The 27,256-nt window shown below is 46.7% G+C and overlaps 2 protein-coding genes across 11 annotated transcripts in view; both read left to right on the plus strand.

Annotated features, from left to right (window-relative positions):
- The window catches only part of arhgap27l (Rho GTPase activating protein 27, like), a 55,610-nt gene extending 46,235 nt beyond the window's left edge, over positions 1-9,375 (plus strand). For all 8 annotated transcript variants that reach the window (XM_072369678.1, XM_072369680.1, XM_072369684.1 and 5 more), the window contains 9 exons: positions 1,131-1,232; positions 1,302-1,400; positions 1,470-1,542; positions 1,611-1,727; positions 1,807-1,905; positions 4,793-4,870; positions 5,606-5,740; positions 7,883-7,988; positions 8,141-9,375. In XM_072369678.1, the coding sequence (XP_072225779.1) occupies positions 1,131-1,232; positions 1,302-1,400; positions 1,470-1,542; positions 1,611-1,727; positions 1,807-1,905; positions 4,793-4,870; positions 5,606-5,740; positions 7,883-7,988; positions 8,141-8,318 (987 nt within the window). In that variant the 3' untranslated portion in view covers positions 8,319-9,375. The remainder of the gene's footprint in view (positions 1-1,130; positions 1,233-1,301; positions 1,401-1,469; positions 1,543-1,610; positions 1,728-1,806; positions 1,906-4,792; positions 4,871-5,605; positions 5,741-7,882; positions 7,989-8,140) is intronic.
- A 1,277-nt stretch (positions 9,376-10,652) lies between these two features.
- On the plus strand, positions 10,653-26,597 carry abi3a (ABI family, member 3a). Of its 3 annotated transcripts, none has more exons than XM_072369177.1 (12): positions 10,653-10,754; positions 11,749-11,939; positions 12,956-13,126; positions 14,096-14,272; positions 16,338-16,396; positions 16,482-16,535; positions 16,760-17,550; positions 23,234-23,359; positions 23,880-24,014; positions 24,325-24,465; positions 24,945-25,073; positions 26,193-26,597. In XM_072369177.1, the coding sequence occupies exons 2-12, from the start codon at positions 11,808-11,810 to the stop codon at positions 26,354-26,356; spliced, it is 2,079 nt and encodes a 692-aa protein (XP_072225278.1). In that variant the 5' UTR covers positions 10,653-10,754; positions 11,749-11,807; the 3' UTR covers positions 26,357-26,597. The 3 variants fall into 3 exon arrangements, with proteins under 3 accessions (XP_072225278.1, XP_072225280.1, XP_072225279.1); XM_072369178.1 differs by lacking the exon at positions 10,653-10,754 and adding an exon at positions 11,032-11,078; XM_072369179.1 differs by lacking the exons at positions 23,880-24,014; positions 24,325-24,465.
- The last annotated feature ends 659 nt before the right edge of the window (positions 26,598-27,256 follow it).

Genomic DNA, 27,256 nt, shown 5'->3' on the forward strand with positions numbered 1-27,256 from the left:
ACAAAAAAGGGAGATTGGATATAGGTCGATAATTAGCCAACACTTCTGAATCAAGAGTAGGTTTTTTAAGTAAAGGTTTAATTACAGAAACCTTAAAAGTCTGAGGAACATATCCTGTCAACAAAGACCGATTGATCAGATCCAATATGAAAGTATTGATTAAGGGGAAAACCTCCTTGAACAGTCTGGTTGGGATTGGGTCTAAAATACAAGTTAATGGTTAAGAAGAGACTATTGCTGTTGTTAGCTCAGAGAGATCAACTGGGCAGAAGCCGTCTAAATACAATTCAGGTTCAAAAGATACTTCTAAAGCTGCTCTACTTGATGATACATCAGTGATAAAAGTGGGAAGGATTCCATTAATCTTCTCTCTGATAGAAACAATTTTATTGATGAAGAATCTCATGAAATCATCTCTGCTGAGAGTTAAAGGAATACATGGCTCAACAGAGCTCGGACTCTTTGTCAGCCTGGCAACAGCGCTGAAGAGAAACCTGGGATTATTCTGGCTACAGCGCTGAAGAGAAACCTGGGATTATTCTGGCTACAGCGCTGAAGAGAAACCTGGGATTATTCTTATTCTCTTCTATCAATAATGAATAATAAGCAGTTCTAGCTTTACGAAGTGCTTTCTTATACGTTATTAAACTATCTTTCCAGACTAATTGAGACTCTTCTAAATTAGAGGAACGCCACTGTCTCTCCAGCTTTCTTCAGTCTGCTTTAAAGCAGCTGTGAATTATACCAAGGAGCCAACCTCTTCTGACTGATTACCTTCCTTTTCAGAGGGGCAACATTGTCCAGTGTTGTACGCATTGAAGCTATAGTGCTGTCAACAAGAGAGTCAAGTTCTACTGGAGTAAAGTTTAGGTAGCCGTCCTCTGTCATATCAGCACATGGCAGTGAAGAAAAGGAGGATGAAATCAACTCTTTAAATCTGGTTACAGCATTCTCTGACAGACACCTTCTATATGTAGAATTCTTCTCAGTTCACTCTCAATGCCATAAGTCAAAGGTCAAGGGTGTGATTAAGGCAGTGAGTCGGTCTGTGAACACTTTGAGGAAATTCAATAGAGTCTAAAATAGAATTAAAGCTAATATTTAGGCTACAAAGAGTTTATCTCCCTCAGGGCAAAGCGTCGCAGATCATTCCCGAGTACACCGTCGACCTCAGAGGAGCGTCCCTGGGCTGGGCCTCCAGAGACAAGTCATCCAAGAAGAACGTCCTGGAGGTAAGCGGCGCCACGCGGCGGCAGTCTGTCACCATGGTTACCGGTGCTGACCACATGCTCCGCCCACAGCTGAAGACTCGGCATGGCTGCGAGTTCCTGATGCAGTACGACACCGAGAGCATCATCTCAGACTGGCTGAAAGTGATCCAGGAGACCATCCGACAGCTGGTAACGTGCACGCCCACACACACATGCACGGCCCCACAGAGCGCACGCCAACAGATCTGCTGTGTGCAGGAAAAGGAGCATCTGAGTGAGGAAGAAGACGAGAGCGCCTCGGACAGAGAGGACAGAGACAGGAAGCGGCCGTGTGAGTAGAGACTGACCAGCAGCAGCCAAACTGTTCGATCCCGGTTTCACCTTCTCTGTCTGCTTTAGCCACCAGGAATCCTCCAGGAACCGACTCCGAGCAGAGCCGAGTCCGGACCAAGCTGCGGCGCTTCCTCCAGCGGCGGCCGACGCTGCAGAGCGTCAAGGAGAAAGGATACATCAGAGGTAGGAAGGAAGGAAACGCCTCCCGTGGGAAACCTGCTGAGCGTTCCTGCTAACGGGGCATCACGTCTTTTACCTGCAGATAACGTCTTCGGCTGCCACCTGGACACACTCTGCCACAGGGAAAACGCCACCATCCCCAAGTTTGTGGAGAAGTGCATCCGCACGGTGGAGAGGAGAGGTGACGTTTAGCCTCCAAACGGTCCACCTCAGAGCAGGGGATGGGACTAACCGCCTTATTGTTGCTGCAGATTCTCATCACCAGGGTCATGTGATCATCAGAGCCGGCGTAACCCCAGCTGAGCTTCTTCTATGGTCCTGAAGGCGTTTCACCTCTCATCTGAAAGGCTTCTGAAAGGTCACTGGATCCTTTCACACCGTGGACCAAAGCAGGCGGCTTCAGGCAGGTAACCCGACTGAAGCCGCCCACCCATTGGTCAGGTGGTTTCTCTGCTGCTCGGCAGCTCCCCACCAACCAGGTCAGAACCGAAGAACCTTTCAGGTGAGACGAGAAGCGTCTTCAGGATCCAAGAAGTCCAGCTGGCCTGGTTCAGCTCTGAGGACCCTCCTAAAACATGTAAAAATAACGAGAAAAAGGTTCAAACCAAACAATAAAATGATTAAAGTTGTTCCTAAAGCAGGACAGGTCAGCCGATAGCAATGAGCTACAATGAGCTACAACTTCCTGTTTCATGGCGCAACATCAGAGTTTGGGGGCCGCTGATGGAAACCAAAGTTTTCAATAAACTTTAATGACGCACAAACTGGAGGAAGAGTTTAGTGAAGCTTGTTCAGGTCAGAGACAGCAGCAGGAACTAAGATGGAAGAAGAAGCTTCAGATCCCTGAACTAAGATGGAGGGCTGTTCAGCTTCTTTTCTGCTTCTGTTCTGCTTCTGTTTCTGTTTCTGTTTCTGTTTCTGCTTCTGTTCTGTTTCTGTTCTGCTTCTGTTCTGTTCTGCTTCTGTTCTGCTTCTGTTCAGCTTCTGTTTCTGTTTCTGCTTCTGTTCTGCTTCTGCTTCTGCTTCTGTTCTGTTCTGCTTCTGTTCTGTTTCTGTTTCTGTTCTGCTTCTGTTCTGCTTCTGCTTCTGTTCTGCTTCTGTTCTGTTTCTGTTCTGCTTCTGTTCTGCTTCTGCTTCTGTTCTGCATCTGTTCAGCTTCTGTTCTGTTTCTGTTCTGCTTCTGTTCTGTTTCTGTTCTGCTTCTGTTCTGCTTCTGTTTCTGTTTCTGCTTCTGTTCTGTTTCTGTTCTGCTTCTGTTCTGCTTCTGCTTCTGTTCTGCTTCTGTTCTGCTTCTGTTCTGCTTCTGTTCTGCTTCTGTTCTGCTTCTGTTTCTGTTTCTGCTTCTGTTCTGCTTCTGTTCTGCTTCTGTTCTGTTCTGCTTCTGTTCTGCTTCTGTTCTGCTTCTGCTTCTGTTCTGTTCTGCTTCTGTTCTGTTTCTGTTTCTGTTCTGCTTCTGTTCTGCTTCTGCTTCTGTTCTGCTTCTGTTCTGTTTCTGTTTCTGTTCTGTTTCTGTTCTGTTTCTGTTCTGATTCTGTTCAGCTTCTGTTCTGCTTCTGTTCTGTTTCTGTTTCTGTTCTGTTTCTGTTTCTGTTCTGCTTCTGTTCTGCTTCTGTTCTGCTTCTGTTCTGCTTCTGTTCTGTTTCTGTTCTGCTTCTGTTCTGCTTCTGTTCTGCTTCTGTTTCTGTTCTGCATCTGTTCAGCTTCTGTTCTGCTTCTGTTCTGTTTCTGTTTCTGTTCTGCTTCTGTTTCTGTTTCTGCTTCTGTTCTGTTTCTGTTCTGCTTCTGTTCTGCTTCTGCTTCTGTTCTGCTTCTGTTCTGCTTCTGTTCTGCTTCTGTTCTGCTTCTGTTCTGCTTCTGTTTCTGTTTCTGCTTCTGTTCTGCTTCTGTTCTGCTTCTGTTCTGTTCTGCTTCTGTTCTGCTTCTGTTCTGTTTCTGTTTCTGTTCTGTTTCTGTTCTGTTTCTGCTTCTGTTCTGTTCTGCTTCTGTTCTGTTTCTGTTTCTGTTCTGCTTCTGTTCTGCTTCTGCTTCTGTTCTGCTTCTGTTCTGTTTCTGTTTCTGTTCTGTTTCTGTTCTGTTTCTGTTCTGATTCTGTTCAGCTTCTGTTCTGCTTCTGTTCTGTTTCTGTTTCTGTTCTGTTTCTGTTTCTGTTCTGCTTCTGTTCTGCTTCTGTTCTGCTTCTGTTCTGCTTCTGTTCTGTTTCTGTTCTGCTTCTGTTCTGCTTCTGTTCTGCTTCTGTTCTGCTTCTGTTCTGTTCTGCTTCTGCTTCTGTTTCTGTTCTGCATCTGTTCAGCTTCTGTTCTGCTTCTGTTCTGTTCTGCTTCTGCTTCTGCTTCTGTTCTGTTTCTGTTCTGCTTCTGTTCTGTTCTGCTTCTGTTCTGCTTCTGTTCTGCTTCTGTTCTGTTTCTGTTCTGCTTCTGTTCTGCTTCTGTTCTGCTTCTGTTCTGTTTCTGTTCTGCTTCTGTTCTGCTTCTGTTCTGTTCTGCTTCTGTTCTGCTTCTGTTCTGCTTCTGTTCTGCTTCTGTTCTGTTCTGCTTCTGCTTCTGCTTCTGTTCTGCTTCTGCTTCTGCTTCTGTTCTGTTTCTGTTCTGCTTCTGTTCTGCTTCTGCTTCTGTTCTGCTTCTGTTCTGATTCTGTTCAGCTTCTGTTCTGCATCTGTTCAGCTTCTGTTCTGCTTCTGTTCTGATTCTGTTCAGCTTCTGTTCTGCATCTGTTCAGCTTCTGTTCTGCTTCTGTTCTGCTTCTGTTCTGCTTCTGTTCTGTTTTGCTTCTGCTTCTGTTCTGTTTCTGTTCTGCATCTGTTCAGCTTCTGTTCTGCATCTGTTCAGCTTCTGTTCTGCTTCTGTTCTGCTTCTGTTCTGCTTCTGTTCTGTTCTGCTTCTGTTTCTGTTTCTGTTCTGCTTCTGTTCTGCTTCTGTTTCTGTTTCTGTTCTGCTTCTGTTCTGCTTCTGTTTCTGTTTCTGCTTCTTTTCTGCTTCTGTTCTGCTTCTGTTCATCAAGAGGAGAGCGAACATGTTTGTTATAGGGAAACCTGGAGGCTCGGGTTCTGATCTGGATGTTTGTGTGTTCAGGGCTGGATGTGGACGGGATCTACAGAGTGAGCGGAAACCTGGCGGTGATCCAGAGGCTGCGCCACAAAGCGGATCACGGTAAAGTAGCGCCTGCAGGGCTGAGGGCCGCTGGTCACCACCAGCAGCCTCTGCTTCTCTTTGGGCTCAAACCATGTGGATCTGTTTGGTTCTGCTGATGAAATGATCTTAATGTTTAAGTTAATGTTGGAACTGAACAAGCTAAAGCAGTTTCTGGAGCTTCTGGTGGAGGTCTGCAGAACCTGGATCATTTAGTAAACCTGATTCCACACCAGCCCAAAGGAAAGGAAGATTTAATGTGCTTCCATCTTAGGACTGGTCCTGTTGAGTTAAAGTGTTGCAGGAGACGGTCTCAGGGAGGTGATAAAGGTTAATTCTCCTCTTCCTGCCCCGCTGGGTCGCCTCTGCAGTGTGCAGCACGTCATAATGAACATTTATCTAATAACTGGAAGCTCAGCTGAGCTGCATGAGGCATCAGATGTAGGGATGAGGGAAGAGGGTTAGGGTTAGCTGCAGCTTCCAGTCCTCCAGAGGTTGGAGGCCAGTTTGGAAACACCTGAACTTGGATCAGTGTGTGTTAGCATGTCAGCTGCAGGGGTTTTGGTGTTCTCCCTCAGGATGAGTCAGAGTGGGAAGACTTCAGTATTTCACCTTTAGACAGTCGGCTAAAGGGAGTCACAGTCAGTCACCTGCAGAAAGTCCAAACTCCTGAGAGATGATCAGGCTGTTTGAGTCCAGAGAGAACCTGCAGCAGAGCTGTTTGAAGGTTTCTTCTTCTTCTGTTCCTTCCTGCAGAGGAGCAGCTGGACCTGGAGGACGGTCAGTGGGAGGAGATCCACGTCATCACCGGAGCTTTGAAGCTTTTCTTTCGAGAGCTTCCAGAACCGCTGTTTCCCTTCAGCTCCTTTGAGAAGTTCATCGCTGCCATCAGTTAGTCCAGAACACAGAACCTGCAGAACAGACTGAAACCATAACACGGGAGAATGTTCAAATAACACAGCTGCTCCTCCTATTTGTTTTCATTTCTGACTGTTTCTGACAGTTTCTGACTGTTTCTAACAGTTTGACTGTTTCTGACTGTTTCTCACAGTTTCTGTAATTTTTCGACTGTTTCTGTCAGTTTTTGACTGTTTCTCACAGTTTTTGACTGTTTCTCACAGTTTTTTACTGTTTCTGTCAGTTTTTGACTGTTTTTTGGCTGTTTCTGTCTGTTTCTGACTGTTTTTGACTGTTTCTGACAGTTTCTGACTGTTTCTGGCTGTTTCCGGCTGTTTCCGGCTATTGTTGATTGTTTCTGACTGTTTTTTGGCTGTTTCTGTCTGTTTCTGGCTTTTTCTGTCTGTTTCTGACTGTTTTTGACTGTTTCTGGCTGTTTCTGACAGTTTCTGACTGTTTCTGGCTGTTTCCGGCTATTGTTGATTGTTTCTGACTGTTTCTGGCTGTTTCCGGCTGTTGTTGATTTGTTTCTGACAGTTTCTGACTGTTTCTGACTCTTTCTGTCAGTTTTGGACTGTTTTTGACTGTTTTCTGGTTGTTTCTGGCTGTTTTTGACTGTTTTCTGGTTGTTTCTGACTGTTGTCTGGCTGTTTCTGACTCTTTCTGTCAGTTTTTGACTGTTTCCGGCTGTTGTTGATTGTTTCTGACTGTTTCTGACTGTTTTCTGGCTGTTTTTGACTGTTTTCTGGCTGTTTCTGACTGTTGTCTGGCTGTTTCTGACTCTTTCTGTCAGTTTTGGACTGTTTTTTACTGTTTTCTGGTTGTTTCTGGCTGCTTCTGACAGTTTCTGACTGTTTTTGACTGTTTCTGGCTGTTGTTGATTGTTTCTGACTGTTTTTGACTGTTTCTCACAGTTTCTGTAATTTTTCAACCGTTTCTGTCAGTTTTCGACTGTTTCTGTCAGTTTTTGGCTGTTTCTAACAGTTTTCGACTGCTTCCGATTGTTTCTGTCAGTTTTTTACTGTTTCTGTCAGTTTTTGACTGTTTTTTTGTCTGTTTCTGTCTGTTTCTGACAGTTTCTGACAGTTTCTGACTGTTTCCGGCTGTTTCCGGCTGTTGTTGATTGTTTCTGATTGTTTCTGACTGTTTTTGGCTGTTTCTGTCAGTTTTTGACTGTTTTTTTGTCTGTTTCTGTCTGTTTCTGACAGTTTCTGACAGTTTCTGACTGTTTCCGGCTGTTTCCGGCTGTTGTTGATTGTTTCTGATTGTTTCTGACTGTTTCTGACTGTTTTTGGCTGTTTCTGTCAGTTTTTGACTGTTTTTTTGTCTGTTTCTGTCTGTTTCTGACAGTTTCTGACTGTTTCCGGCTGTTGTTGATTGTTTCTGATTGTTTCTGACTGTTTCTGACTGTTTTTGGCTGTTTCTGTCAGTTTCTGACTGTTTTTTTGTCTGTTTCTGTCTGTTTCTGACAGTTTCTGACAGTTTCTGACTGTTTCCGGCTGTTTCCAGCTGTTTTTGACTGTTTCCGGCTGTTTTTGACTGTTTCCAGCTGTTTTTGACTGTTTCCGGCTGTTTCTGACTGTTTCCGGCTGTTTTTGACTGTTTTCTGGTTGTTTCTGGCTGTTTCCGGCTGTTTTTGACTGTTTCTGGCTGCTTCTGACAGTTTCTGACTGTTTTTGACTGTTTCTGGCTGTTGTTGATTGTTTCTGACTGTTTTTGACTGTTTTCTGGTTGTTTCTGGCTGTTTCCGGCTGTTTTTGACTGTTTCTGGCTGCTTCTGACAGTTTCTGACTGTTTTTGACTGTTTCTGGCTGTTGTTGATTGTTTCTGACTGTTTTTGACTGTTTTCTGGTTGTTTCTGGCTGTTTCCGGCTGTTTTTGACTGTTTCTGGCTGCTTCTGACAGTTTCTGACTGTTTTTGACTGTTTTCTGGTTGTTTCTGGCTGTTTCCGGCTGTTTTTGACTGTTTCTGGCTGCTTCTGACAGTTTCTGACTGTTTTTGACTGTTTCTGGCTGTTGTTGATTGTTTCTGACTGTTTTTGACTGTTTTCTGGTTGTTTCTGGCTGTTTCCGGCTGTTTCTGACTGTTTCTCACAGTAATAAGTGACGGCCGCCCTTCCTGTTTGTTTCCTGCAGAACTTCCAGACTACAACCTCAGAGTATCCTACATGAAGGACCTGGTCCGGTCACTTCCTCTGCCGAACCACGACACCATGGAGCTGCTGTTCAAACACCTGCGCAGGTGAGGCCCAGTTATTAACTGGGACCTTTTCCTTTGTTTCTCCACATTAAAGCCTTTGTTCGTATTCTGTGGCCCTCCTGGCCTCCTCGGATCAGAACATTTAACCCCATGTCGACCCTCATCTTTTGTTTGTCGCCCGTCTGTCTCTTCAGGGTGATTGAGCACAAGGAGTCCAACAGGATGTCGGTTCAGAGCGTTGCCATCGTGTTCGGACCCACGCTGCTGCGGCCCCAGACCGAGTCGGCCAACATGACGGTCCACATGGTGTTCCAGAGCCAGATCGTGGAGCTCATGCTCAACGAGTTCCAGACCGTGTTCTCTGAGAGTTAGGAGGAGTTCCTCCTCCCCAGAACCCTCTGAGGTCAAACACCCTGCAGAAGCTTGGACCGGAACGCTATTCCCCCCCAACACAGGTCCAGAGCTGGACCTGGAGCCTGCTGGCTCCATGATTCTAACCACCGTGACTGAAATGATCCGAGCAGAAGAACCGGGTCGGTTCTCCAGCTTTTCTTTCAAAGCAGCAAAACCAAAAGGAAAATAGTGTTTTTAACAGACAGAAATCATCTCAGTGCGAGCAACAACTCTTCTTCCCCCTCTGGACCCGTCTCGCTTTCAGGACCACGTTAGAACCTGAACCTCCAGGATCCTGAGCTGGTTCCTGAGCTTCTTTCGAACACGGAGCCTCACAGCGACTCTGAACCCTCGGACACAGTTAAACGTCACTTCCTGTAAATCTAACCCAGAACCGGGAGTCCACACGAACCAGGCCCCCCCGCCGAGCCGACCTCTGCTCTGATGGATCATGAATGTTCTGGCAGCAGGTCTGGACCATCATCTTCCTCTCTCTGAACTTTTGTGGTGACGTCAGTTTGCATTCTGGTTACCGAGAACTGGTTCTGGGATGTACGATCACTACTTCAAAGTGCTTTGGGTTTCAGAGCTTCATCGTGAGAGGTCTGACCTCAGAGCTCCTCTAAAATCTGAGATGTTTCCTCAGAGTCTGAACCCACCGTGGGATCGTGTTGGAGGATTTGAGCAGCTGGACTTCACACCGGACCGTGTTGCATTCAGTTAAACACCAGGTCAGGCATCATCCCAGGATCAGATCTGAAATCAGAGAGGAACCACCGCTGAGCTGGTTCTGGATCTTCTGGACGTGGTCTGACTGAGTGGACGTTTCCCTGAGGGACTCCACAACTCTCTGATGAACAAAAAGCATTTCCAGGAATCTGAAAAGAGGAGCATTTGTTCTGCTATAACCATGAAAGCATCATCTGTACGACGCAGTATGTTTTTATAGTGTTGGGTTTATATGTATTAGAGATTCAGAACAAAGTTAGCTTCTGTACATAAGAGGGTATTTTACTGAATTTTATTAGAATAAAACTGATCTGTTTGACAGTGTCCAGTGTTGTTTTACTTTAATGCTGCAGTGAAATGTCCTTTTTAAAAAGCCTCAGCAGAGGTTTCTCAGAGGTTCACAGGAAGAACTCCAGGTTGTCTGGTTCTGGTTCTGGTGGAGGATTCATGGCTCAGAAGCTGAAGGATGTTAAACCTGTGATGCTCCATCAGAAATGTGTTTTAAAGAGGAGCAGCAGATGTTTCAGAGCTGTGAGCTCAGCTGTCATAGAGTCCATCAAAGCTCCAGCTTACAGAGACCCTCAGTTATTTCTTTTTCTGTTGCGGAACCAAAAACTGTCTCATGGGTTATTTGTTCCTCTGAGTTTGTTTCAAACAAAAAAACGAGAGGAAGGAAAGACCCTGAATCTGAGGTGTTCACCACAGAGTCCAACCTGACGGAAGGAAGCCCACAGGTGATGTTCTTCATCCACAGCTCCTCTGGTGTAATGATGTCACAGCGGATCTGTGCGCAGCGCTGTCTGAAAACTTATTTTCATTACAAAGCCCGCCCAGAAATATACAGAAGATAGCCTGAATCCACACCTAAATATTCATTTCATATTCTGTACCTACGGCCGTGTGAGTCCCGCCCCTGCCGCACACCCGCCGCACGCGTCCCGCACATCTGCCGCACATCTGCCGCACACCTGCCGCACACCTGCCGCACACCTGCCGCACACCTGCCGCACACCCGCCGCACATCTGCCGCACACCTGCCGCACACCGGCCGCACGCGTGCCGCACTCCCGCCGCACCTGCTCCTGTGTTTTGGCCCTACCTCTCCTCTCCTCTGAGGCTGTGATGTCGCCCCTCAGATGTGATTCCCGGTCTGACCAGCAGGTGGCACTGCAGGATCATAACTGAGTCATGTGGTCTCACTGGGTGAAGCAGCTTTGTTTCACATCCAATCATAAGACTGAACCAGTTTAGAACTCTGTCAAAGTACATTATTTCCAACATGTGCTGCGTGTTGCAGCAGGAACTTCCTGCAGGTGAATGCAGCACAGAAAGAGAAGAAGAAGAAGAAGACTGAATGCACTCATACTGGTTTGTCTTTTCACTGTGATCTTTTTTTCTTTCTCTTTATAAACTGTTCTCAGGTTGGTGTGAAACAGGAAGTGGTTTATGCAGAGCAGGTTCACACACAGAGGAGGAAACCCAGACAGGAGGGCTCACTCTGCCTGCTGTTCAGAGACTTAAACTGAACGTATGAAGCTGTTACTGCAGCAGGCGGAGTGACGCATTGTTTCCTCACAGAGGATCTTTGAGTGCAGCAGCAGGAAGGAAACTTGGAGCTGCAGGCTGAAGTTGGTCAGATGCACAGGACCCTCATCACAGCTTCTTCTTCTTCTCCTGCAGCTTCTGGTGAGTTTCAGAGCCTCCGCTGATTCCTTTGAGTCAGAGAAACTGGTTTCTGGTGCTTCAGGCTGTCAGTTTGGAAAGTCTCTGATGTTGTTTAAATCGTATAAAATGTGCCGTCTCTCAGCTGCCTGTCGTCACGCCGTTCTTCACTGTGTTCTTCTTCTTTACTGATGACCAAATGTCAGGTGTTTTCTGTTGGGAAACAACAGTGTAATCTGTGAACTCTGAGCTCAGAAACTGAAACAGTCGGCAGATCAGAGCCACGGCAGCAGGCCTGTTGCTGTGGGGAAGTAGCTGCTGTTGGGCAGGAGCTCGCCTCCCAGAGCCGTCAGAAACACAATGAAGTGGGTCAGAAACAGAATGAAGTGGGTCAGAAACAGAATGAAGTGGGTCAGAAACAGAATGAAGTGGGTCAGAAACAGAATGAAGCGGGTCAGAAACAGAATGAAGTGGGTCAGAAACAGAATGAAGCGGGTCAGAAACAGAATGAAGCGGGTCAGAAACAGAATGAAGCGGGTCAGGAACAGAATGAAGCGGGTCAGAAGGGTCAGAAACAGAATGAAGTGGGTCAGAAACAGAATGAAGTGGGTCAGAAACAGAATGAAGCGGGTCAGAAACAGAAGGAAGCGGGTCAGAAACAGAATGAAGTGGGTCAGAAACAGAATGAAGTGGGTCAGAAACAGAAGGAAGTGGGTCAGAAACAGAAGGAAGTGATTACATCAAAACTAAACCTGAGGGAAATGTCTGGAACTTGAATTGGATTGTAAATGTCTTCCCACTTCATGATGAAAACAAAGAATAAATAAAACTGTATCAGTCTCCAAAGGGAAATGATACAGATGGATGATAAAATGTAGCCCAGCTGTGTCAGACAGGCGGCTCAGCTGACTGGTTCTGACCCAACAAACCTTACCAGTCAGTTCTGTCCAGTCTGCACCATCTGGGCCGTTCCCCCAGTGGATACTGAGTTCTGGTTCTGTGTTCTGGGTCTCTGCAGCTTCCCTCCGGTCCTGGATCCAGCCGATACTGAGCCTGTAGAACTTCCAGTGTGGGATCATGAAGGATCAGAACTCCAGCGACGAGGTGACAAAGATTCTGGAAGAAGCTCCGACTGCCAGGAAAGCTCTGCGAGAAAACTATGAGAACCTGCTGAATGTGGCCGACTACTGCTACAACAGCTACATCCAGGTTGGTTCCAGGTTGGTGCTGCTCAGCCAAGACCAGCACCGACACTGCTGCAGCGAGTTAGGGTTTGGGTTAGTTAGTTAGGGTCAGGGTTAGGGTTAGTTAGTTAGGGTCAGGGTTAGTTAGTTAGGAGGTTAGGGTTAATTAGTTAGGGTTAGTGTTAGTTGGTTAGGGTTAGTTAGTTAGGGTCAGGGTTAGGGTTAGTTAGTTAGGGTCAGGGTTAGTTAGTTAGGGTTAGTTGGTTAGGGTTAGTTAGTTAGGAGGTTAGGGTTAATTAGTTAGGGTTAGTGTTAGTTAGTTAGGGTTAGTTAGTTAGTTAGTTAGTTAGTTAGTTAGTTAGTTAGTTAGTTAGTTAGTTAGTTAGGAGCACCAACAGTGCTGCAACGAGTTAGGGTTAGTTAGTTAGTTAGTTAGGAGCACCGACACTGCTGCAGCGAGTTAGGGTTAGTGTTAGTTGGTTAGGGTTAGTTAGTTATGAGGTTAGGGTTGGGGGTTAGTTAGTTAGTTAGTTAGTTAGGAGCACCAACAGTGCTGCAACGAGTTAGGGTTAGTTAGTTAGTTAGTTAGTTAGTTAGTTAGTTAGTTAGTTAGGAGCACCAACACTGCCGGTACTCCTACTGATTCATCAACTCCGAGCTGGACAAATGTACTGGCTTTATGCTGCTGTGACTCACGTATCTTTGAGCGCCTTTTTGCTCACAAGCTCAAAAATGATCACTATAGAAGATGCAGTGAGGCCAGAAAGGGCAGCATGGAGGAAGATGTTATCCACCAACTTTTACTCAGGTCTTAAATACCATCTGCTGTGCCTCTCTGCTCATCGCTTACTTCCTGTAATGGTCTGAGTTCCCTTGTCTGCCCCCTGGTGGTTTATTCTGGTAACAGACGTGAGATTAAGAAGCAGCAGCTTGGACTGAAGACATGAGCACCCAACAGTCTTCATATCTTTGGCTCAGAGTGTTGTTTGTTTCTATTCTTTATGCTAAGCTACGCTAACCTTTCCTCCCTGTTTCCACCAGTCAGGTGATGGTAGCATGAAGGCGTTGGAGGACACAAAAAACTTCACCACCCAATCACTGGCCAGCGTCGCCTACCAGATCAGCACCCTGGCCAGCAGCGTCCTGAGTCTGCTCGACGCTCAGACCAATCAGCTGCGCCAAATGGAGTCCTCCATCAACCTGATTGGCCAGGTGAGCCCCGCCCCCTTTTTGAAGCCAGTTCATTCTTGATGATCCTCACAGAGGAGCGTTTATTATCTGAATATCTGAAACATCAGGATGGATGAAGCTCTGCTGAAGTCAGTCAGCATCCAGACACCAGGGGGCGCTGCAGGGGATAACGTTCAGCATTTCAACTGAAATTATCTCCACCAATGCTTAAAAAGACCAACTCACTGGAGATATTTCCTCTGCCAAAGTGGATCATGACCATCTGATCTGAGCTTTGAAACTACATTTCCCGTAAAGCTTGAGGCTTAATTGGTTTCAGTGAAATTGTTGCATTAAAGCAGTAAAATTCTTCCTGGTTCTGGTTCTGATGGAGGTTTCTTCCTGTTAAAAGGTTTCAGGGGTTAGGGGGAGTGGATCAAAGAGAGATTTCAGAGCAATCTGTTGGTTTCCTCAGCGAGGATTTATTAATGGCTCAGTATGAAATGCACTAATATGGAAGTGAATGAATTGGATAGAAAATGGCTTGAATTGGATTATAAAAAGGATTTAATTGAATTGGAAATGGATTGAATTGGACTGTAAAAGGATTGAATTTAATTTGAAATGGATTGAATTGGATTGAAAATGGATTTAATTGGACTGTAATTGGATTGTAATTGGATTGTAATTGGATTGTAAAAGGATTGAATTTAATTTGAAATGGATTGAATTGGATTGAAAATGGATTGAATTGGATTGTAAAAGGATTCAATTTAATTTGAAATGGATTGAATTGGATTGTAAAAGGATTGAATTTAATTTGAAATGGATTGAATTGGATTGTAAAAGGATTTAATTGGACTGTAATTGGATTGTAAAAGGATTGAATTTAATTTGAAATGGATTGAATTGGATTGGAAAAGGATTGAATTGGATTGTAAATGGATTGAATTGGACTGAATCTTTGAAGGAAGGAAAGGGGCAGTTTTGATGTTTCCTCTTCATTCTCAGACGGTGGAGATGCACAAAGAGAAGGTTTCTCGGAGGGAGATTGGCGCCTTCACAGCGGTGAGACGAGTCCCTCGCAACCACAAAATCATTCCTCCGACAGCCCCGCAGCCCCGCCCCCCTTACAGCCGCCGGCCAATCAGCTACCAGCAGCTGGACAGCGTGGGCCACGGCATGAAGGTAACACACAGCTGACGGGTTTAAGGTTATTAACCTTATTCTGACAGTGGAAAGTTTAGCTCAGTTCAGGTGTGACTCGGCGATATTTTCCAGCAAAGACCCACAAAGAAAAGCAGAAGTGACGCTTCTCACAGGAAGCTGCTGCTGAGCCACAGAAGCAGAAATGATGCTGCAGTAAAAGTTCCTTCTTTAAACTCTGCAGACTGATTGTGAAAGTGACTTAATTCAGACTCACTCTGAACCTGTCATTCAGTAACTCTGAGAAACTAAGTGAACCCCTGATCCAGCAGCTTCAGCAGCAGTCTTTTTCTAACTGTGCTGTCATGACCTTTAACCTTTAGCATGCTAACTGAGGCCTGTAGAGTCTGAGATGCATGACCTTTAACCTTTAACATGCTAACTGAGGCCTGTAGAGTCTGAGATGTATGACCTTTAACCTTTAGCATGCTAACTGAGGCCTGTAGAGTCTGAGATGTAGCTCTGGGCTTCTTCACCTTGGGGTGACCTTTAACCTTTAACATGCTAACTGAGGCCTGTAGAGTCTGAGATGTAGCTCTGGGCTTCTTCACCTTGGGGTGACCTTTAACCTTTAACATGCTAACTGAGGCCTGTAGAGTCTGAGATGTAGCTCTGGGCTTTTTCACCTTGGGGTGACCTTTAACCTTTAACATGCTAACTGAGGCCTGTAGAGTCTGAGATGTAGCTCTGGGCTTTTTCACCTTGGGGTGACCTTTAACCTTTAACATGCTAACTGAGGCCTGTAGAGTCTGAGATGTAGCTCTGGGCTTTTTCACCTTGGGGTGACCTTTAACCTTTAACATGCTAACTGAGGCCTGTAGAGTCTGAGATGTAGCTCTGGGCTTCTTCACCTTGGGGTGACCTTTAACCTTTAACATGCTAACTGAGGCCTGTAGAGTCTGAGATGTAGCTCTGGGCTTTTTCACCTTGGGGTGACCTTTAACCTTTAACATGCTAACTGAGGCCTGTAGAGTCTGAGATGTAGCTCTGGGCTTTTTCACCTTGGGGTGACCTTTAACCTTTAACATGCTAACTGAGGCCTGTAGAGTCTGAGATGTAGCTCTGGGCTTCTTCACCTTGGGGTGACCTTTAACCTTTAACATGCTAACTGAGGCCTGTAGAGTCTGAGATGTAGCTCTGGGCTTTTTCACCTTGGGGTGACCTTTAACCTTTAACATGCTAACTGAGGCCTGTAGAGTCTGAGATGTAGCTCTGGGCTTTTTCACCTTGGGGTGACCTTTAATTTAATTAATCAGAGCATTGATCAGTTAATCAGAGCATTGATCAGTTAATCAGAGCATTGATCAGCAGCTCCTGGCTGCTACTCTTAGCTCCTGTGGAAGCAGGAAGGGTTCACTTAGTTTTTAACTCACTGCTCCTGTTTTATCTCAGTTTTTGCTCCATAAATAATGACTCAGTCTGATGTGTCTGAGCTGTTTTTACTGAGTTTTATCACCTGCTGGGGACCAGATGATCTTCGTTGTGTCCTGATATAAAACCTTTCCTTTCTGAACACTTTGCTCCTGACTCCTTCCTCCATCTCTGAGCTCCTGCCGTTCTTCTCTGGTCTCGCTGCTTTTTATCAACTCAACAACAGCTTCACACTCTGACACACACAGGCTTGTTCCTCTGCCTTTGTGAGGACATTCACATGAACTTTCAAACTGTAAACTCCACCTTTACCACCTTCAGATGTCCTTTTTATCAGAAACGCACATCTCCACTTTCACTGTTGTTCAGGTGTAGCTGGACCTCACAGAGATAGCACACACACACACACACACACACACGCTCACTGTTGTTCAGGTGTAGCTGGACCTCACAGAGATAGCACACACACACACACACACACACACACACACGCTCACTGTTGTTCAGGTGTAGCTGGACCTCACAGAGATAGCACACACGCTCTCACACACACACACTGGGCGGCTGCATGGCGTCTTTGTTCATCGTGGGAAAATGTTTGGGGGACTAATTAGAGCCGCTGAGGCTCAGAGGCTCCATTGATGCTGACACTGGTCTGTGTGCCCCCCCCCCGCAGGTCTCTGGGAAACAGCCGGACAGAACGGGAACGATCCGGAAACACGGAGGCTCCGTCAGGTTCGCTGTACTTCCTCTGTGCTTCTATTCATGGCAGCTTCTCCTTTCACGCCGCCGTGTTAAACAGGAAGTCTGTGTGTTTCAGGTCCAACAAAGGCCCGGAGCCGGTCCAGTGCCCGGTGGCGCCTCCTGCTGGCGGGTAAGAGCCACTCTGAAATGTCACTTATTCACATGTTGAGCTCTTGGTTTGGGTTAGTGTAGCGGGTGGAGAGTCAGACTCCTCCAAAGTAAATAAAAACGCCGCAGGTTCTGAGGCGACGGCGTCCTCTCAGCTGATCAGTCCTGGCGGGGGCTCACTCTGGGTCTCACCGCTCAGGCAGGTCTCAGAACCGGCTTGTTTTTGACTCACCTTCCTGTTCTCAGCTCCAGTTTTGGGAAACCTGTGGCGCCGCCCACCATCCCCCCGACCTTGCAGGCTCCACCTGAGTGTGACATCATCACCACGCTGCTGGAAGATGCCCCTCCCCCTCCTCTGACAGTGAACGAAGTTTCAGCTCAGGGGGAGGAGCTTGGCAATGCCTCAGGCCTGCCCCCCCCACCTCCACCTCCTGATTCCTCTGCAGGGATGTTGGCTCCGCCCCCTCCTCCTCCTGATTCCTCTGCAGGGATGTTGGCTCCGCCCCCTCCTCCTCCTGATTCCTCTGCAGGGATGTTGGCTCCGCCCCCTCCACCTCCTCCTCCTGATTCCTCTGCAGGGATGTTGGCTCCGCCCCCTCCACCTCCTCCTCCTGATTCCTCTGCAGGGATGTTGGCTCCGCCCCCTCCTCCACCTGATTCCTCTGCAGGGATGTTGGCTCCGCCCCCTCCACCTCCTCCTCCTGATTCCTCTGCAGGGATGTTGGCTCCGCCCCCTCCTCCACCTGATTCCTCTGCAGGGATGTTGGCTCCGCCCCCTCCTCCTCCTCCTCCTGATTCCTCTGCAGGGATGTTGGCTCCGCCCCCTCCTCCTCCTCCTCCTGATTCCTCTGCAGGGATGTTGGCTCCGCCCCCTCCTCCTCCTGATTCCTCTGCAGGGATGTTGGCTCCGCCCCCTCCTCCACCTGATTCCTCTGCAGGGATGTTGGCTCCGCCCCCTCCACCTCCTCCGCCGCCATCAGAGGTTCTGACCAACCACAGCACTCCACCGCAGGCTCCTCCCCTCAGTCTTGAAACAGGTGATGACATCATTGTCTCTATGACTTTTCTTCCTTATTTCATTGTGTTATTAGTTTTATTAAAGTCTGCAGGTCACAGTCAGAAATAAAAACAGAAGAAAATGGTCAGATTTCCTACTTTCCAGCAGTCCCTGAATGACTCATGTACGGTTCTGACAGGAACAGAACCGAGCCGCGTTTCCTCATTTAAAGACAAACCCCAGGTTTGATCTGCAGGTTTCATTGTGAAGCAGAATAAAACCAACTAAATATTCAGCTTTGATGAACACTTTTTCCAGGTCCACCAGAACCAGACCCCTGAGGCCCGTCCAGGTCCATCCAGGTTTGGGTTTACCTGTATGTGTCAGCCGGCTCTGGGTCGGGTCCAGAATTTACTTCTTAGATGTATTTTACATTAGTGTGAAACAGAAGTGGGTCCGAGGAGAACCAGACCTGAGCAGCGCTGTGTCCATCTGTGGCACCGAGGTGGCACCGAACCGTGAGAAAATCCATCATGGCTGACCCCAGAGAACATGTTCAGGTTCTATCAAATTCACAAAGAACCACCCGGTTTCAGCAGCTTTAGCCTCTTCAGGCCTTTTCTCCATCAATCAGACCTTAATTAACCCAACAAGCAGCTCCTGGTGCCGGCCCCCCAGCTCCTAACTGCTCTCCTAACTGGTCTCCTAACTGGTTTCCTAACTGCTCTCCTAACTGGTTTCCTAACTGGTCTCCTAACTGCTCTCCTAACTGGTTTCCTAACTGCTCTCCTAACTGCTCTCCTAACTGGTCTCCTAACTGGTTTCCTAACTGCTCTCCTAACTGGTTTCCTAACTGGTCTCCTAACTGGTCTCCTAACTGGTTTCCTAACTAGTTTCCTAACTGGTTTCCTAACTGGTCTCCTAACTGGTCTCCTAACTGGTTTCCTAACTGGTCTCCTAACTGCTCTCCTAACTGCTCTCCTAACTGGTTTCCTAACTGGTCTCCTAACTGGTCTCCTAACTAGTTTCCTAACTGGTTTCCTAACTAGTTTCCTAACTGGTTTCCTAACTGGTTTCCTAACTGGTCTCCTAACTGGTCTCCTAACTGGTCTCCTAACTGGTTTCCTAACTAGTTTCCTAACTGGTTTCCTAACTGGTCTCCTAACTGGTTTCCTAACTGGTTTCCTAACTGGTCTCCTAACTGCTCTCCTAACTGGTTTCCTAACTTGTCTCCTAACTGGTCTCCTAACTGGTTTCCTAACTGGTTTCCTAACTGGTTTCCTAACTGGTCTCCTAACTGGTCTCCTAACTGGTCTCCTAACTGGTTTCCTAACTGGTCTCCTAACTGGTCTCCTAACTGGTTTCCTAACTAGTTTCCTAACTGGTTTCCTAACTGGTCTCCTAACTGCTCTCCTAACTGGTTTCCTAACTGGTCTCCTAACTGCTCTCCTAACTGCTCTCCTAACTGGTTTCCTAACTGGTCTCCTAACTGGTCTCCTAACTAGTTTCCTAACTGGTTTCCTAACTAGTTTCCTAACTGGTTTCCTAACTGGTTTCCTAACTGGTCTCCTAACTGGTCTCCTAACTGGTCTCCTAACTGGTTTCCTAACTGGTCTCCTAACTGGTCTCCTAACTGGTTTCCTAACTAGTTTCCTAACTGGTTTCCTAACTGGTCTCCTAACTGGTCTCCTAACTGGTTTCCTAACTGGTTTCCTAACTGGTTTCCTAACTGGTCTCCTAACTGCTCTCCTAACTAGTTTCCTAACTTGTCTCCTAACTGGTTTCCTAACTGGTTTCCTAACTGGTTTCCTAACTGGTCTCCTAACTGGTCTCCTAACTGGTTTCCTAACTAGTTTCCTAACTAGTTTCCTAACTGGTTTCCTAACTGGTTTCCTAACTGGTTTCCTAACTGGTTTCCTAACTGGTCTCCTAACTGGTCTCCTAACTGGTTTCCTAACTGGTCTCCTAACTGGTCTCCTAACTGGTCTCCTAAATAGTTTCCTAACTGGTTTCCTAACTGGTCTCCTAACTGGTTTCATAACTTCTTTCCTAACTGGTTTCCTAACTGGTTTCCTAACTGGTTTCCTAACTGGTCTCCTAACTGGTCTCCTAACTGGTCTCCTAACTGGTCTCCTAACTGGTTTCCTAACTAGTTTCCTAACTGGTTTCCTAACTGGTTTCCTAACTGGTCTCCTAACTGGTTTCCTAACTGGTTTCCTAACTGGTTTCCTAACTGGTCTCCTAACTGCTCTCCTAACTGGTTTCCTAACTGCTCTCCTAACTGCTCTCCTAACTGCTCTCCTAACTGCTCTCCTAACTGGTCTCCTAACTGGTTTCCTAACTGGTTTCCTAACTGGTCTCCTAACTGGTTTCCTAACTGGTTTCCTAACTGGTTTCCTAACTGGTTTCCTAACTGGTCTCCTAACTGGTCTCCTAACTGCTCTCCTAACTGCTCTCCTAACTGGTCTCCTAACTGGTCTCCTAACTGGTTTCCTAACTGGTCTCCTAACTGGTCTCCTAACTGGTCTCCTAACTGGTTTCCTAACTGGTCTCCTAACTGGTCTCCTAACTGGTCTCCTAACTGGTTTCCTAACTGGTCTCCTAACTGGTCTCCTAACTGGTTTCCTAACTAGTTTCCTAACTGGTTTCCTAACTGGTTTCCTAACTGGTCTCCTAACTGGTTTCCTAACTGGTTTCCTAACTGGTCTCCTAACTGGTTTCCTAACTGGTCTCCTAACTGGTTTCCTAACTGGTTTCCTAACTGGTTTCCTAACTGGTTTCCTAACTGGTCTCCTAACTGGTTTCCTAACTGGTTTCCTAACTGGTTTCCTAACTGGTCTCCTAACTGGTCTCCTAACTGGTCTCCTAACTGGTTTCCTAACTGGTCTCCTAACTGGTCTCCTAACTGGTTTCCTAACTGGTTTCCTAACTGGTCTCCTAACTGGTCTCCTAACTGCTCTCCTAACTGGTCTCCTAACTGGTCTCCTAACTGGTTTCCTAACTGGTTTCCTAACTGGTCTCCTAACTGGTCTCCTAACTGGTCTCCTAACTGGTTTCCTAACTGGTCTCCTAACTGGTCTCCTAACTGGTTTCCTAACTGGTTTCCTAACTAGTTTCCTAACTGGTTTCCTAACTGGTTTCCTAACTGGTCTCCTAACTGGTCTCCTAACTGGTCTCCTAACTGGTTTCCTAACTGGTTTCCTAACTGGTCTCCTAACTGGTCTCCTAACTGGTCTCCTAACTGGTTTCCTAACTGGTTTCCTAACTGGTCTCCTAACTGGTCTCCTAACTGGTCTCCTAACTGGTCTCCTAACTGGTATCCTAACTGGTTTCCTAACTGGTTTCCTAACTGGTATCCTAACTGGTTTCCTAACTGGTCTCCTAACTGCTCTCCTAACTGGTTTCCTAACTGGTTTCCTAACTGGTCTCCTAACTGGTCTCCTAACTGCTCTCCTAACTGGTTTCCTAACTGGTCTCCTAACTGGTTTCCTAACTGGTTTCCTAATTGGTTTCCTAACTGGTTTCCTAACTGGTCTCCTAACTGGTTTCCTAACTGGTCTCCTAACTGGTCTCCTAACTGGTCTCCTAACTGGTCTCCTAACTGGTTTCCTAACTGGTTTCCTAACTGGTTTCCTAACTGGTCTCCTAACTGGTTTCCTAACTGGTTTCCTAACTGGTCTCCTAACTGGTTTCCTAACTGGTTTCCTAACTGGTTTCCTAACTGGTTTCCTAACTGGTTTCCTAACTGCTCTCCTAACTGGTTTCCTAACTGGTCTCCTAACTGGTTTCCTAACTGGTTTCCTAACTGGTTTCCTAACTGGTCTCCTAACTGGTCTCCTAACTGGTTTCCTAACTGGTTTCCTAACTGGTTTCCTAACTGGTCTCCTAACTGGTTTCCTAACTGGTCTCCTAACTGGTTTCCTAACTGGTTTCCTAACTGGTCTCCTAACTAGTTTCCTAACTGGTTTCCTAACTAGTTTCCTAACTGGTCTCCTAACTGGTCTCCTAACTAGTTTCCTAACTGGTTTCCTAACTGGTCTCCTAACTGGTTTCCTAACTGGTTTCCTAACTGGTTTCCTAACTGGTCTCCTAACTGCTCTCCTAACTGGTTTCCTAACTGGTTTCCTAACTGGTCTCCTAACTGCTCTCCTAACTGCTCTCCTAACTGGTTTCCTAACTGGTCTCCTAACTGGTCTCCTAACTGGTTTCCTAACTGCTCTCCTAACTGCTCTCCTAACTGCTCTCCTAACTGGTTTCCTAACTTGTTTCCTAACTGGTCTCCTAACTGCTCTCCTAACTGGTCTCCTAACTGGTTTCCTAACTGCTCTCCTAACTGGTTTCCTAACTGGTCTCCTAACTGGTCTCCTAACTGGTTTCCTAACTGGTCTCCTAACTGCTCTCCTAACTGGTTTCCTAACTGGTCTCCTAACTGGTCTCCTAACTGGTCTCCTAACTGGTTTCCTAACTGGTCTCCTAACTGGTTTCCTAACTGGTTTCCTAACTGGTCTCCTAACTGGTTTCCTAACTGGTCTCCTAACTGGTCTCCTAACTGGTTTCCTAACTGGTCTCCAAACTGCTCTCCTAACTGCTCTCCTAACTGCTCTCCTAACTGGTTTCCTAACTGCTCTCCTAACTGGTCTCCTAACTGCTCTCCTAACTGGTTTCCTAACTGCTCTCCTAACTGCTCTCCTAACTGGTCTCCTAACTGGTGTCCTAACTGGTTTCCTAACTGCTCTCCTAACTGCTCTCCTAACTGGTCTCCTAACTGGTCTCCTAACTGCTCTCCTAACTGCTCTCCTAACTGGTCTCCTAACTGGTGTCCTAACTGGTTTCCTAACTGCTCTCCTAACTGCTCTCCTAACTGCTCTCCTAACTGCTCTCCTAACTGGTCTCCTAACTGGTTTCCTAACTGGTCTCCTAACTGGTTTCCTAACTGGTCTCCTAACTGGTTTCCTAACTGGTCTCCAGCCTGTGAAACCTCTGCAGATGGTCCAGAACGCGGCGGTGCGTCTGGTCTTGGATCAGCCTAAAAGAACACGCCCCCCCTCTGTTCATTGAGCTCCTCTGGCTGCCCTTAGCATCAGATCCAAGTCCCTGATGTTAGCTACAAAGAGCTTAATGGAACGGCTCCATCTACTTGAATGCTCTTGCAAAGGCTTCTGTCCCAACTGGGTCCCTCCGTTGGTCCCAGGATTGTCGTCTAGCAGCTCCTACACCACGCCTAAGACAATCCAAACTCTGTTCATGTGTCGTCCCACGATGGTGGAATGACCTACCGAGCGCTACCAGAACAGGGGCGTCCCTGTCTACCTCCTGAACCACAGAGCTCAGATCAGGTGAAAGTCACCGGTTCTCTTTATTCTGCCAGTTGTAAGCAGAGAAGACTCAGAGGAGTTAAACTCCTAGGGTTAGGGTTAGGGCCGGATGGCTTTTTATGGTTTGAGTCAGACCTCAGAGTTATTTAAACTGGACCTCACCTGGTCACACCTGTCTGACCAACCGGAAACATCCACAGGATGCACCGAGGAGACGTTCAGTCTATTGATGCATTCAATGACCACTGGGAACTTTCTGATCTTTGAGTAGAAAGAAAAAGCCGGACCTTGTTATCAGTTATTCACTGATTTTCTGTTCCTACTTCTCACTTTCCATCAAGACCAGAATAAACCTCTCATTGGCTCAACTGCATGACATCACAGTGACATCACATTTCCTCTCCTCAGTGGTGGAAGAGAACAGCTTCCCTCCCCCTCCTCCGTCTGATGGCGGCGGCTTCCCACTGGCGCCCAGTGACGGCTCAGAGCTGCTGGCCCCGCCTCCTCCTTCTCCACCCACTCAGGAAGTCGACGGTACCTTTTTTAGCACTGAACTGTGTTTAAGTTTCATCACTGAAGCAGTTAGCTTCACAAATCAACTTTTAAAGACCTCACTTCCAAAAATCTGTAGTTTTTAATCAGTTTCAACCTTTAACAGAACTTTCATTACCGGCATTACTTTAACAGATGAAAGAAAGATGAAAGTTTGCTGCTGAAAACAATCAAACTGATTCCCGTGAAAATAAGATTCACTTAAAAATGTTGATCTTAACTCATTGGTGTGATTTTTAACGAACACATTTAACCACCAGGGGGTGCTGTGGCATCACTTTTCAACAAAACCCCTCCAAGGTCAAAGAAAGATCCAGTTTTTAATGAGGTTCAGTCGACAGCATGTGACACAGATGTGATGGAGAATCCAGCAAATCTTCAGAAATGATGTTCGATCCCAAGTTTCCTGCTTTTCAGTGTCTGCTCTGATGATTTCAGCTTGTTAAAATCAGCTGTTCCAGCTTCAGCTTCAGTCTCTTCTTCCTCTGTGGTGCTTTTTCAGAGACCCTCCCCACCAGGAGGAGTCGCCACCGCCGCTCGCCTCCCACCACTCGCTCTGTCTCTCTGAGGGTCCGCTCAGGCCCCGCCTCTCGCTGCCGCTACACTCGCTCCCTCTTCCTGCCTGCTGTCCAATCACGTAAGCTGCTGGTGGGGCTCTGTCGTCCAATAAAAACTCAGATTATCAGCGACAGACTGATGTCTCTGAGATGTCTCCCGTTCCTCGGGGGGGTTAGACGTACCCGAAGACCTCGTTATTGGTCTTTAGAGGTTTAACAGTTTTTGAAACTCACCAGTTTTTGAGTTGGTGAGTTTCCAGGATAGTTTGGGTAATGTTACAGTAGTCAGAGGTCAGAGGTCAGAGAGCTATTTATTAGATTGTTTATCAGGACAGATGATCACTCGTTCTCATTTTCTCGGTGCTGACTCAGCTTCTCTTTGTCTGTCAGTCATGATTCCCCCTCCTCCCCCCTACCCTCCCCCCTGCACCCCCCTGCAGCCGCCCTCCTCTTCTTCTTCCTTCGTCACCCTGCTTCCTCGCTCTTCCTCCTCTCCTCGGCTCTGCTTACCTGCTCGTCTCGAACACCTGGGTAAGAACCTGTGGCGAGCATTTGGTGCGACTGTAGCTGTAGCTGCTGCCTGTACTCCAGCTGTATGTAGAAGGTATCATTGGTGCGACTGTAGCTGTAGCTGCTGCCTGTACTCCAGCTGTATGTAGAAGGTATCATTGGTACGACTGTAGCTGTAGCTGCTGCCTGTACTCCAGCTGTATGTAGAAGGTATCATTGGTACGACTGTAGCTGTAGCTGCTGCCTGTACTCCAGCTGTATGTAGAAGGTATCATTGGTGCGACTGTAGCTGTAGCTGCTGCCTGTACTCCAGCTGTATGTAGAAGGTATCATTGGTACGACTGTAGCTGTAGCTGCTGCCTGTACTCCAGCTGTATGTAGAAGGTACTCATCTCACACTAATTTAGTGGAGCAGTAGTGCTACACATCAGAGAACTCACACAGCTTCACGTGCTCTGTTGAAGCTCCGCCTCCTCATCATATAACCTGTGTTCCCTCAGATTTGGAGATCCCAGCCCCACCCCCACCTCTCCTATTGGATGACGGGGTGGGATTTGATGGCGTCATGCCACCACTCCCACCTCCAGTGGACTATGACACCAACGCACCCCCACACTACCTGGAGAAAGGTACATCTACCTCTGCAGTGTGGAAACCACCTGAGCATTTATTCCATGCCCTTTGTCACCTGGACATTTGGTCAACTAGTGATGTCATAGAATTTCACAAGTTAACCTGTACGGCAGTTGCTGCACTTCACTAGTTAACTAGTGACATGCACATGTTAACCAGCTTTGTTAAACTAGTAAGATAAATCGTTAACTACTGCAACACGTGAAGCGAATGTCTCACTAGTTGTTTACTAGTACTGAGCAAAGCTTTACTAGTTCAACCAAAAGTCTTACATGTGAAAAAAAAGTTTCACTAGTGACATAAAATACCAAGATACTTTCATCTCGTTAACTAGTGATAAAATAAAACACTGTTCCTATCTAACTGGGGGTTCTTTAGGATCTGACGAGTTAGTAGTAAAAGATGTGTAACTAGTAAAGTAAAAAGACCCAAACTAGAGTAACTAGTTGGTATTTTCACACCTACTAGTTAAGTAGGCACAGTTTGATCTTCACCAGTTAGGCCAAAATTCCCTTATTAGCATGGAGAGCATTGTGGCTCTGACTAGTAGACTAGTTGTGTTTTTAACCTTGTTTAGTAAATGTTTTCTACACTAGTTTTCTCGTGGAGTTTAAATGGTTCGTATCTGTTTATTTTTATTTTTGCTTTGAGTAGTTAACATGTAAGCTGCAGTGTGATCAGTGAGGATTTGAACTTCCACTAGTTCAACGGGTAAACCTGTTTAGCCTCACTCGTTAAACAATAAGGTCAATAGATACTTTAAATAGTTAACTAGTAAGGTGTGAAATCCTCACTTGTCACAGTGAGTATTTTTGGCTCTCGCTGGTTAACTAAATGTAGGTTCCTAGTAAACTAGTGAGGTGATTAGCTGAGAAACTAGTTAACATGTCAGACGACCGCTAGTTTGTGAAAAAGCTGACTAGTTTGGATTTTGCTGCGACTCGAGCAGCTCCCGGCGTCACTGGTCAGGATCGGTTTGGAACTCATTCAACAAACTGAAAAGGAGTCCAGTGGAGTTGGTGCTCAGGTGGCTCTCCATGCTGTGGCTGCTGATATCCAACATCTTCGGTGTAACTTCAGTGGTTCCTCTGACTGAACTTCCTCTGTATGTCCAGTGGTGGCGCTGTACGACTACGAGGCCTCGAAGCCCGATGACCTGGCTCTTGTTGAGGGTGACATCGTTTACGTGACGCATCGCCAAGACGACGGCTGGTGTCAGGGGGTCCTAAATGGCAAGCAGGGCTTCTTCCCTGAAAACTACGTCCAATCATGTGGCTAGATGAAGCCCCGCCTCTCTGTTGTTACCATGAAGATGTCTCTTCATCAGTGTTATCGAGCCTCTTATTGGTAGATTTGTACTTTAACTTGTTTTACTTCAGGCGACAGATTAGTTTATTTCACACTCACCTGGAAACATTTCAGTGATCGTAGAGTCTGATTAACCCTTATAGCAGCAGTGTAAATCCAACCATCGGTCCGGCTTAAAATCATAGAAATAAAGTTTATTTTCTGAAAGGAAAGGCTGACGGCTGTTGTGAGTGTTTGTTTTACAGCCTGCAGAGGGCGCTGTTTCCTCTCAGCTCCATCTGTCTTCCTGTTCATGCTGAAGTTCCTCAGCTCCTCAGCGGAGTTTCTATTTTCTGTGCCAGCATGTTTCTACAACCACAGAACTCTGAAACAACCTCAAAGTCAAAGGAAATGTTGGAATCACTGGGATATATCTGGAAAAAGGAGTCTCATTTGGGTCGTAAGCTGTCTGTAGGGGCACATGTGTTGTATTCTGAAGGCAAATCTGATAGAGGGAGGAGCTTCTGTTTAGCTTCATTTCTGGACCAATGGCCTGAATATCTCAGTAACCTGAGTGACATGTGTGAGCTCCTTAGGCCCGAAGACGAGCTCCTTAGGCCTGAAGACGAGCTCCTTAGGCCTGAAGACGAGCTCCTTAGGCCCGAAGACGAGCTCCTTAGGCCTGAAGACGAGCTCCTTAGGCCTGAAGACGAGCTCCTTAGGCCCGATGACGAGCTCCTTAGGCCTGAAGACGAGCTCCTTAGGCCTGAAGACGAGCTCCTTAGGCCCGAAGACGAGCTCCTTAGGCCCGAAGACGAGCTCCTTAGGCCTGAAGACGAGCTCCTTAGGCCTGAAGACGAGCTCCTAAGGCCTGAAGACGAGCTCCTTAGGC

Source organism: Leuresthes tenuis, unplaced genomic scaffold (genome assembly GCF_036924035.1).
Source record: "Leuresthes tenuis unplaced genomic scaffold, fLeuTen1.0.hap1 SCAF_17, whole genome shotgun sequence".
NCBI lineage: Eukaryota > Metazoa > Chordata > Actinopteri > Atheriniformes > Atherinopsidae > Leuresthes > Leuresthes tenuis.

Excerpts from the sequence above, each read along its gene's own strand:
- abi3a (XM_072369177.1), top strand. The coding sequence starts at position 11,808 with ATGAAGGATCAGAACTCCAGCGACGAGGTGACAAAGATTCTGGAAGAA. Across the intron at positions 11,940-12,955 it reads GCTACAACAGCTACATCCAG|TCAGGTGATGGTAGCATGAA; the intron begins GTTGGTTCCAGG and ends TGTTTCCACCAG. Across the intron at positions 13,127-14,095 it reads CCATCAACCTGATTGGCCAG|ACGGTGGAGATGCACAAAGA; the intron begins GTGAGCCCCGCC and ends CTTCATTCTCAG.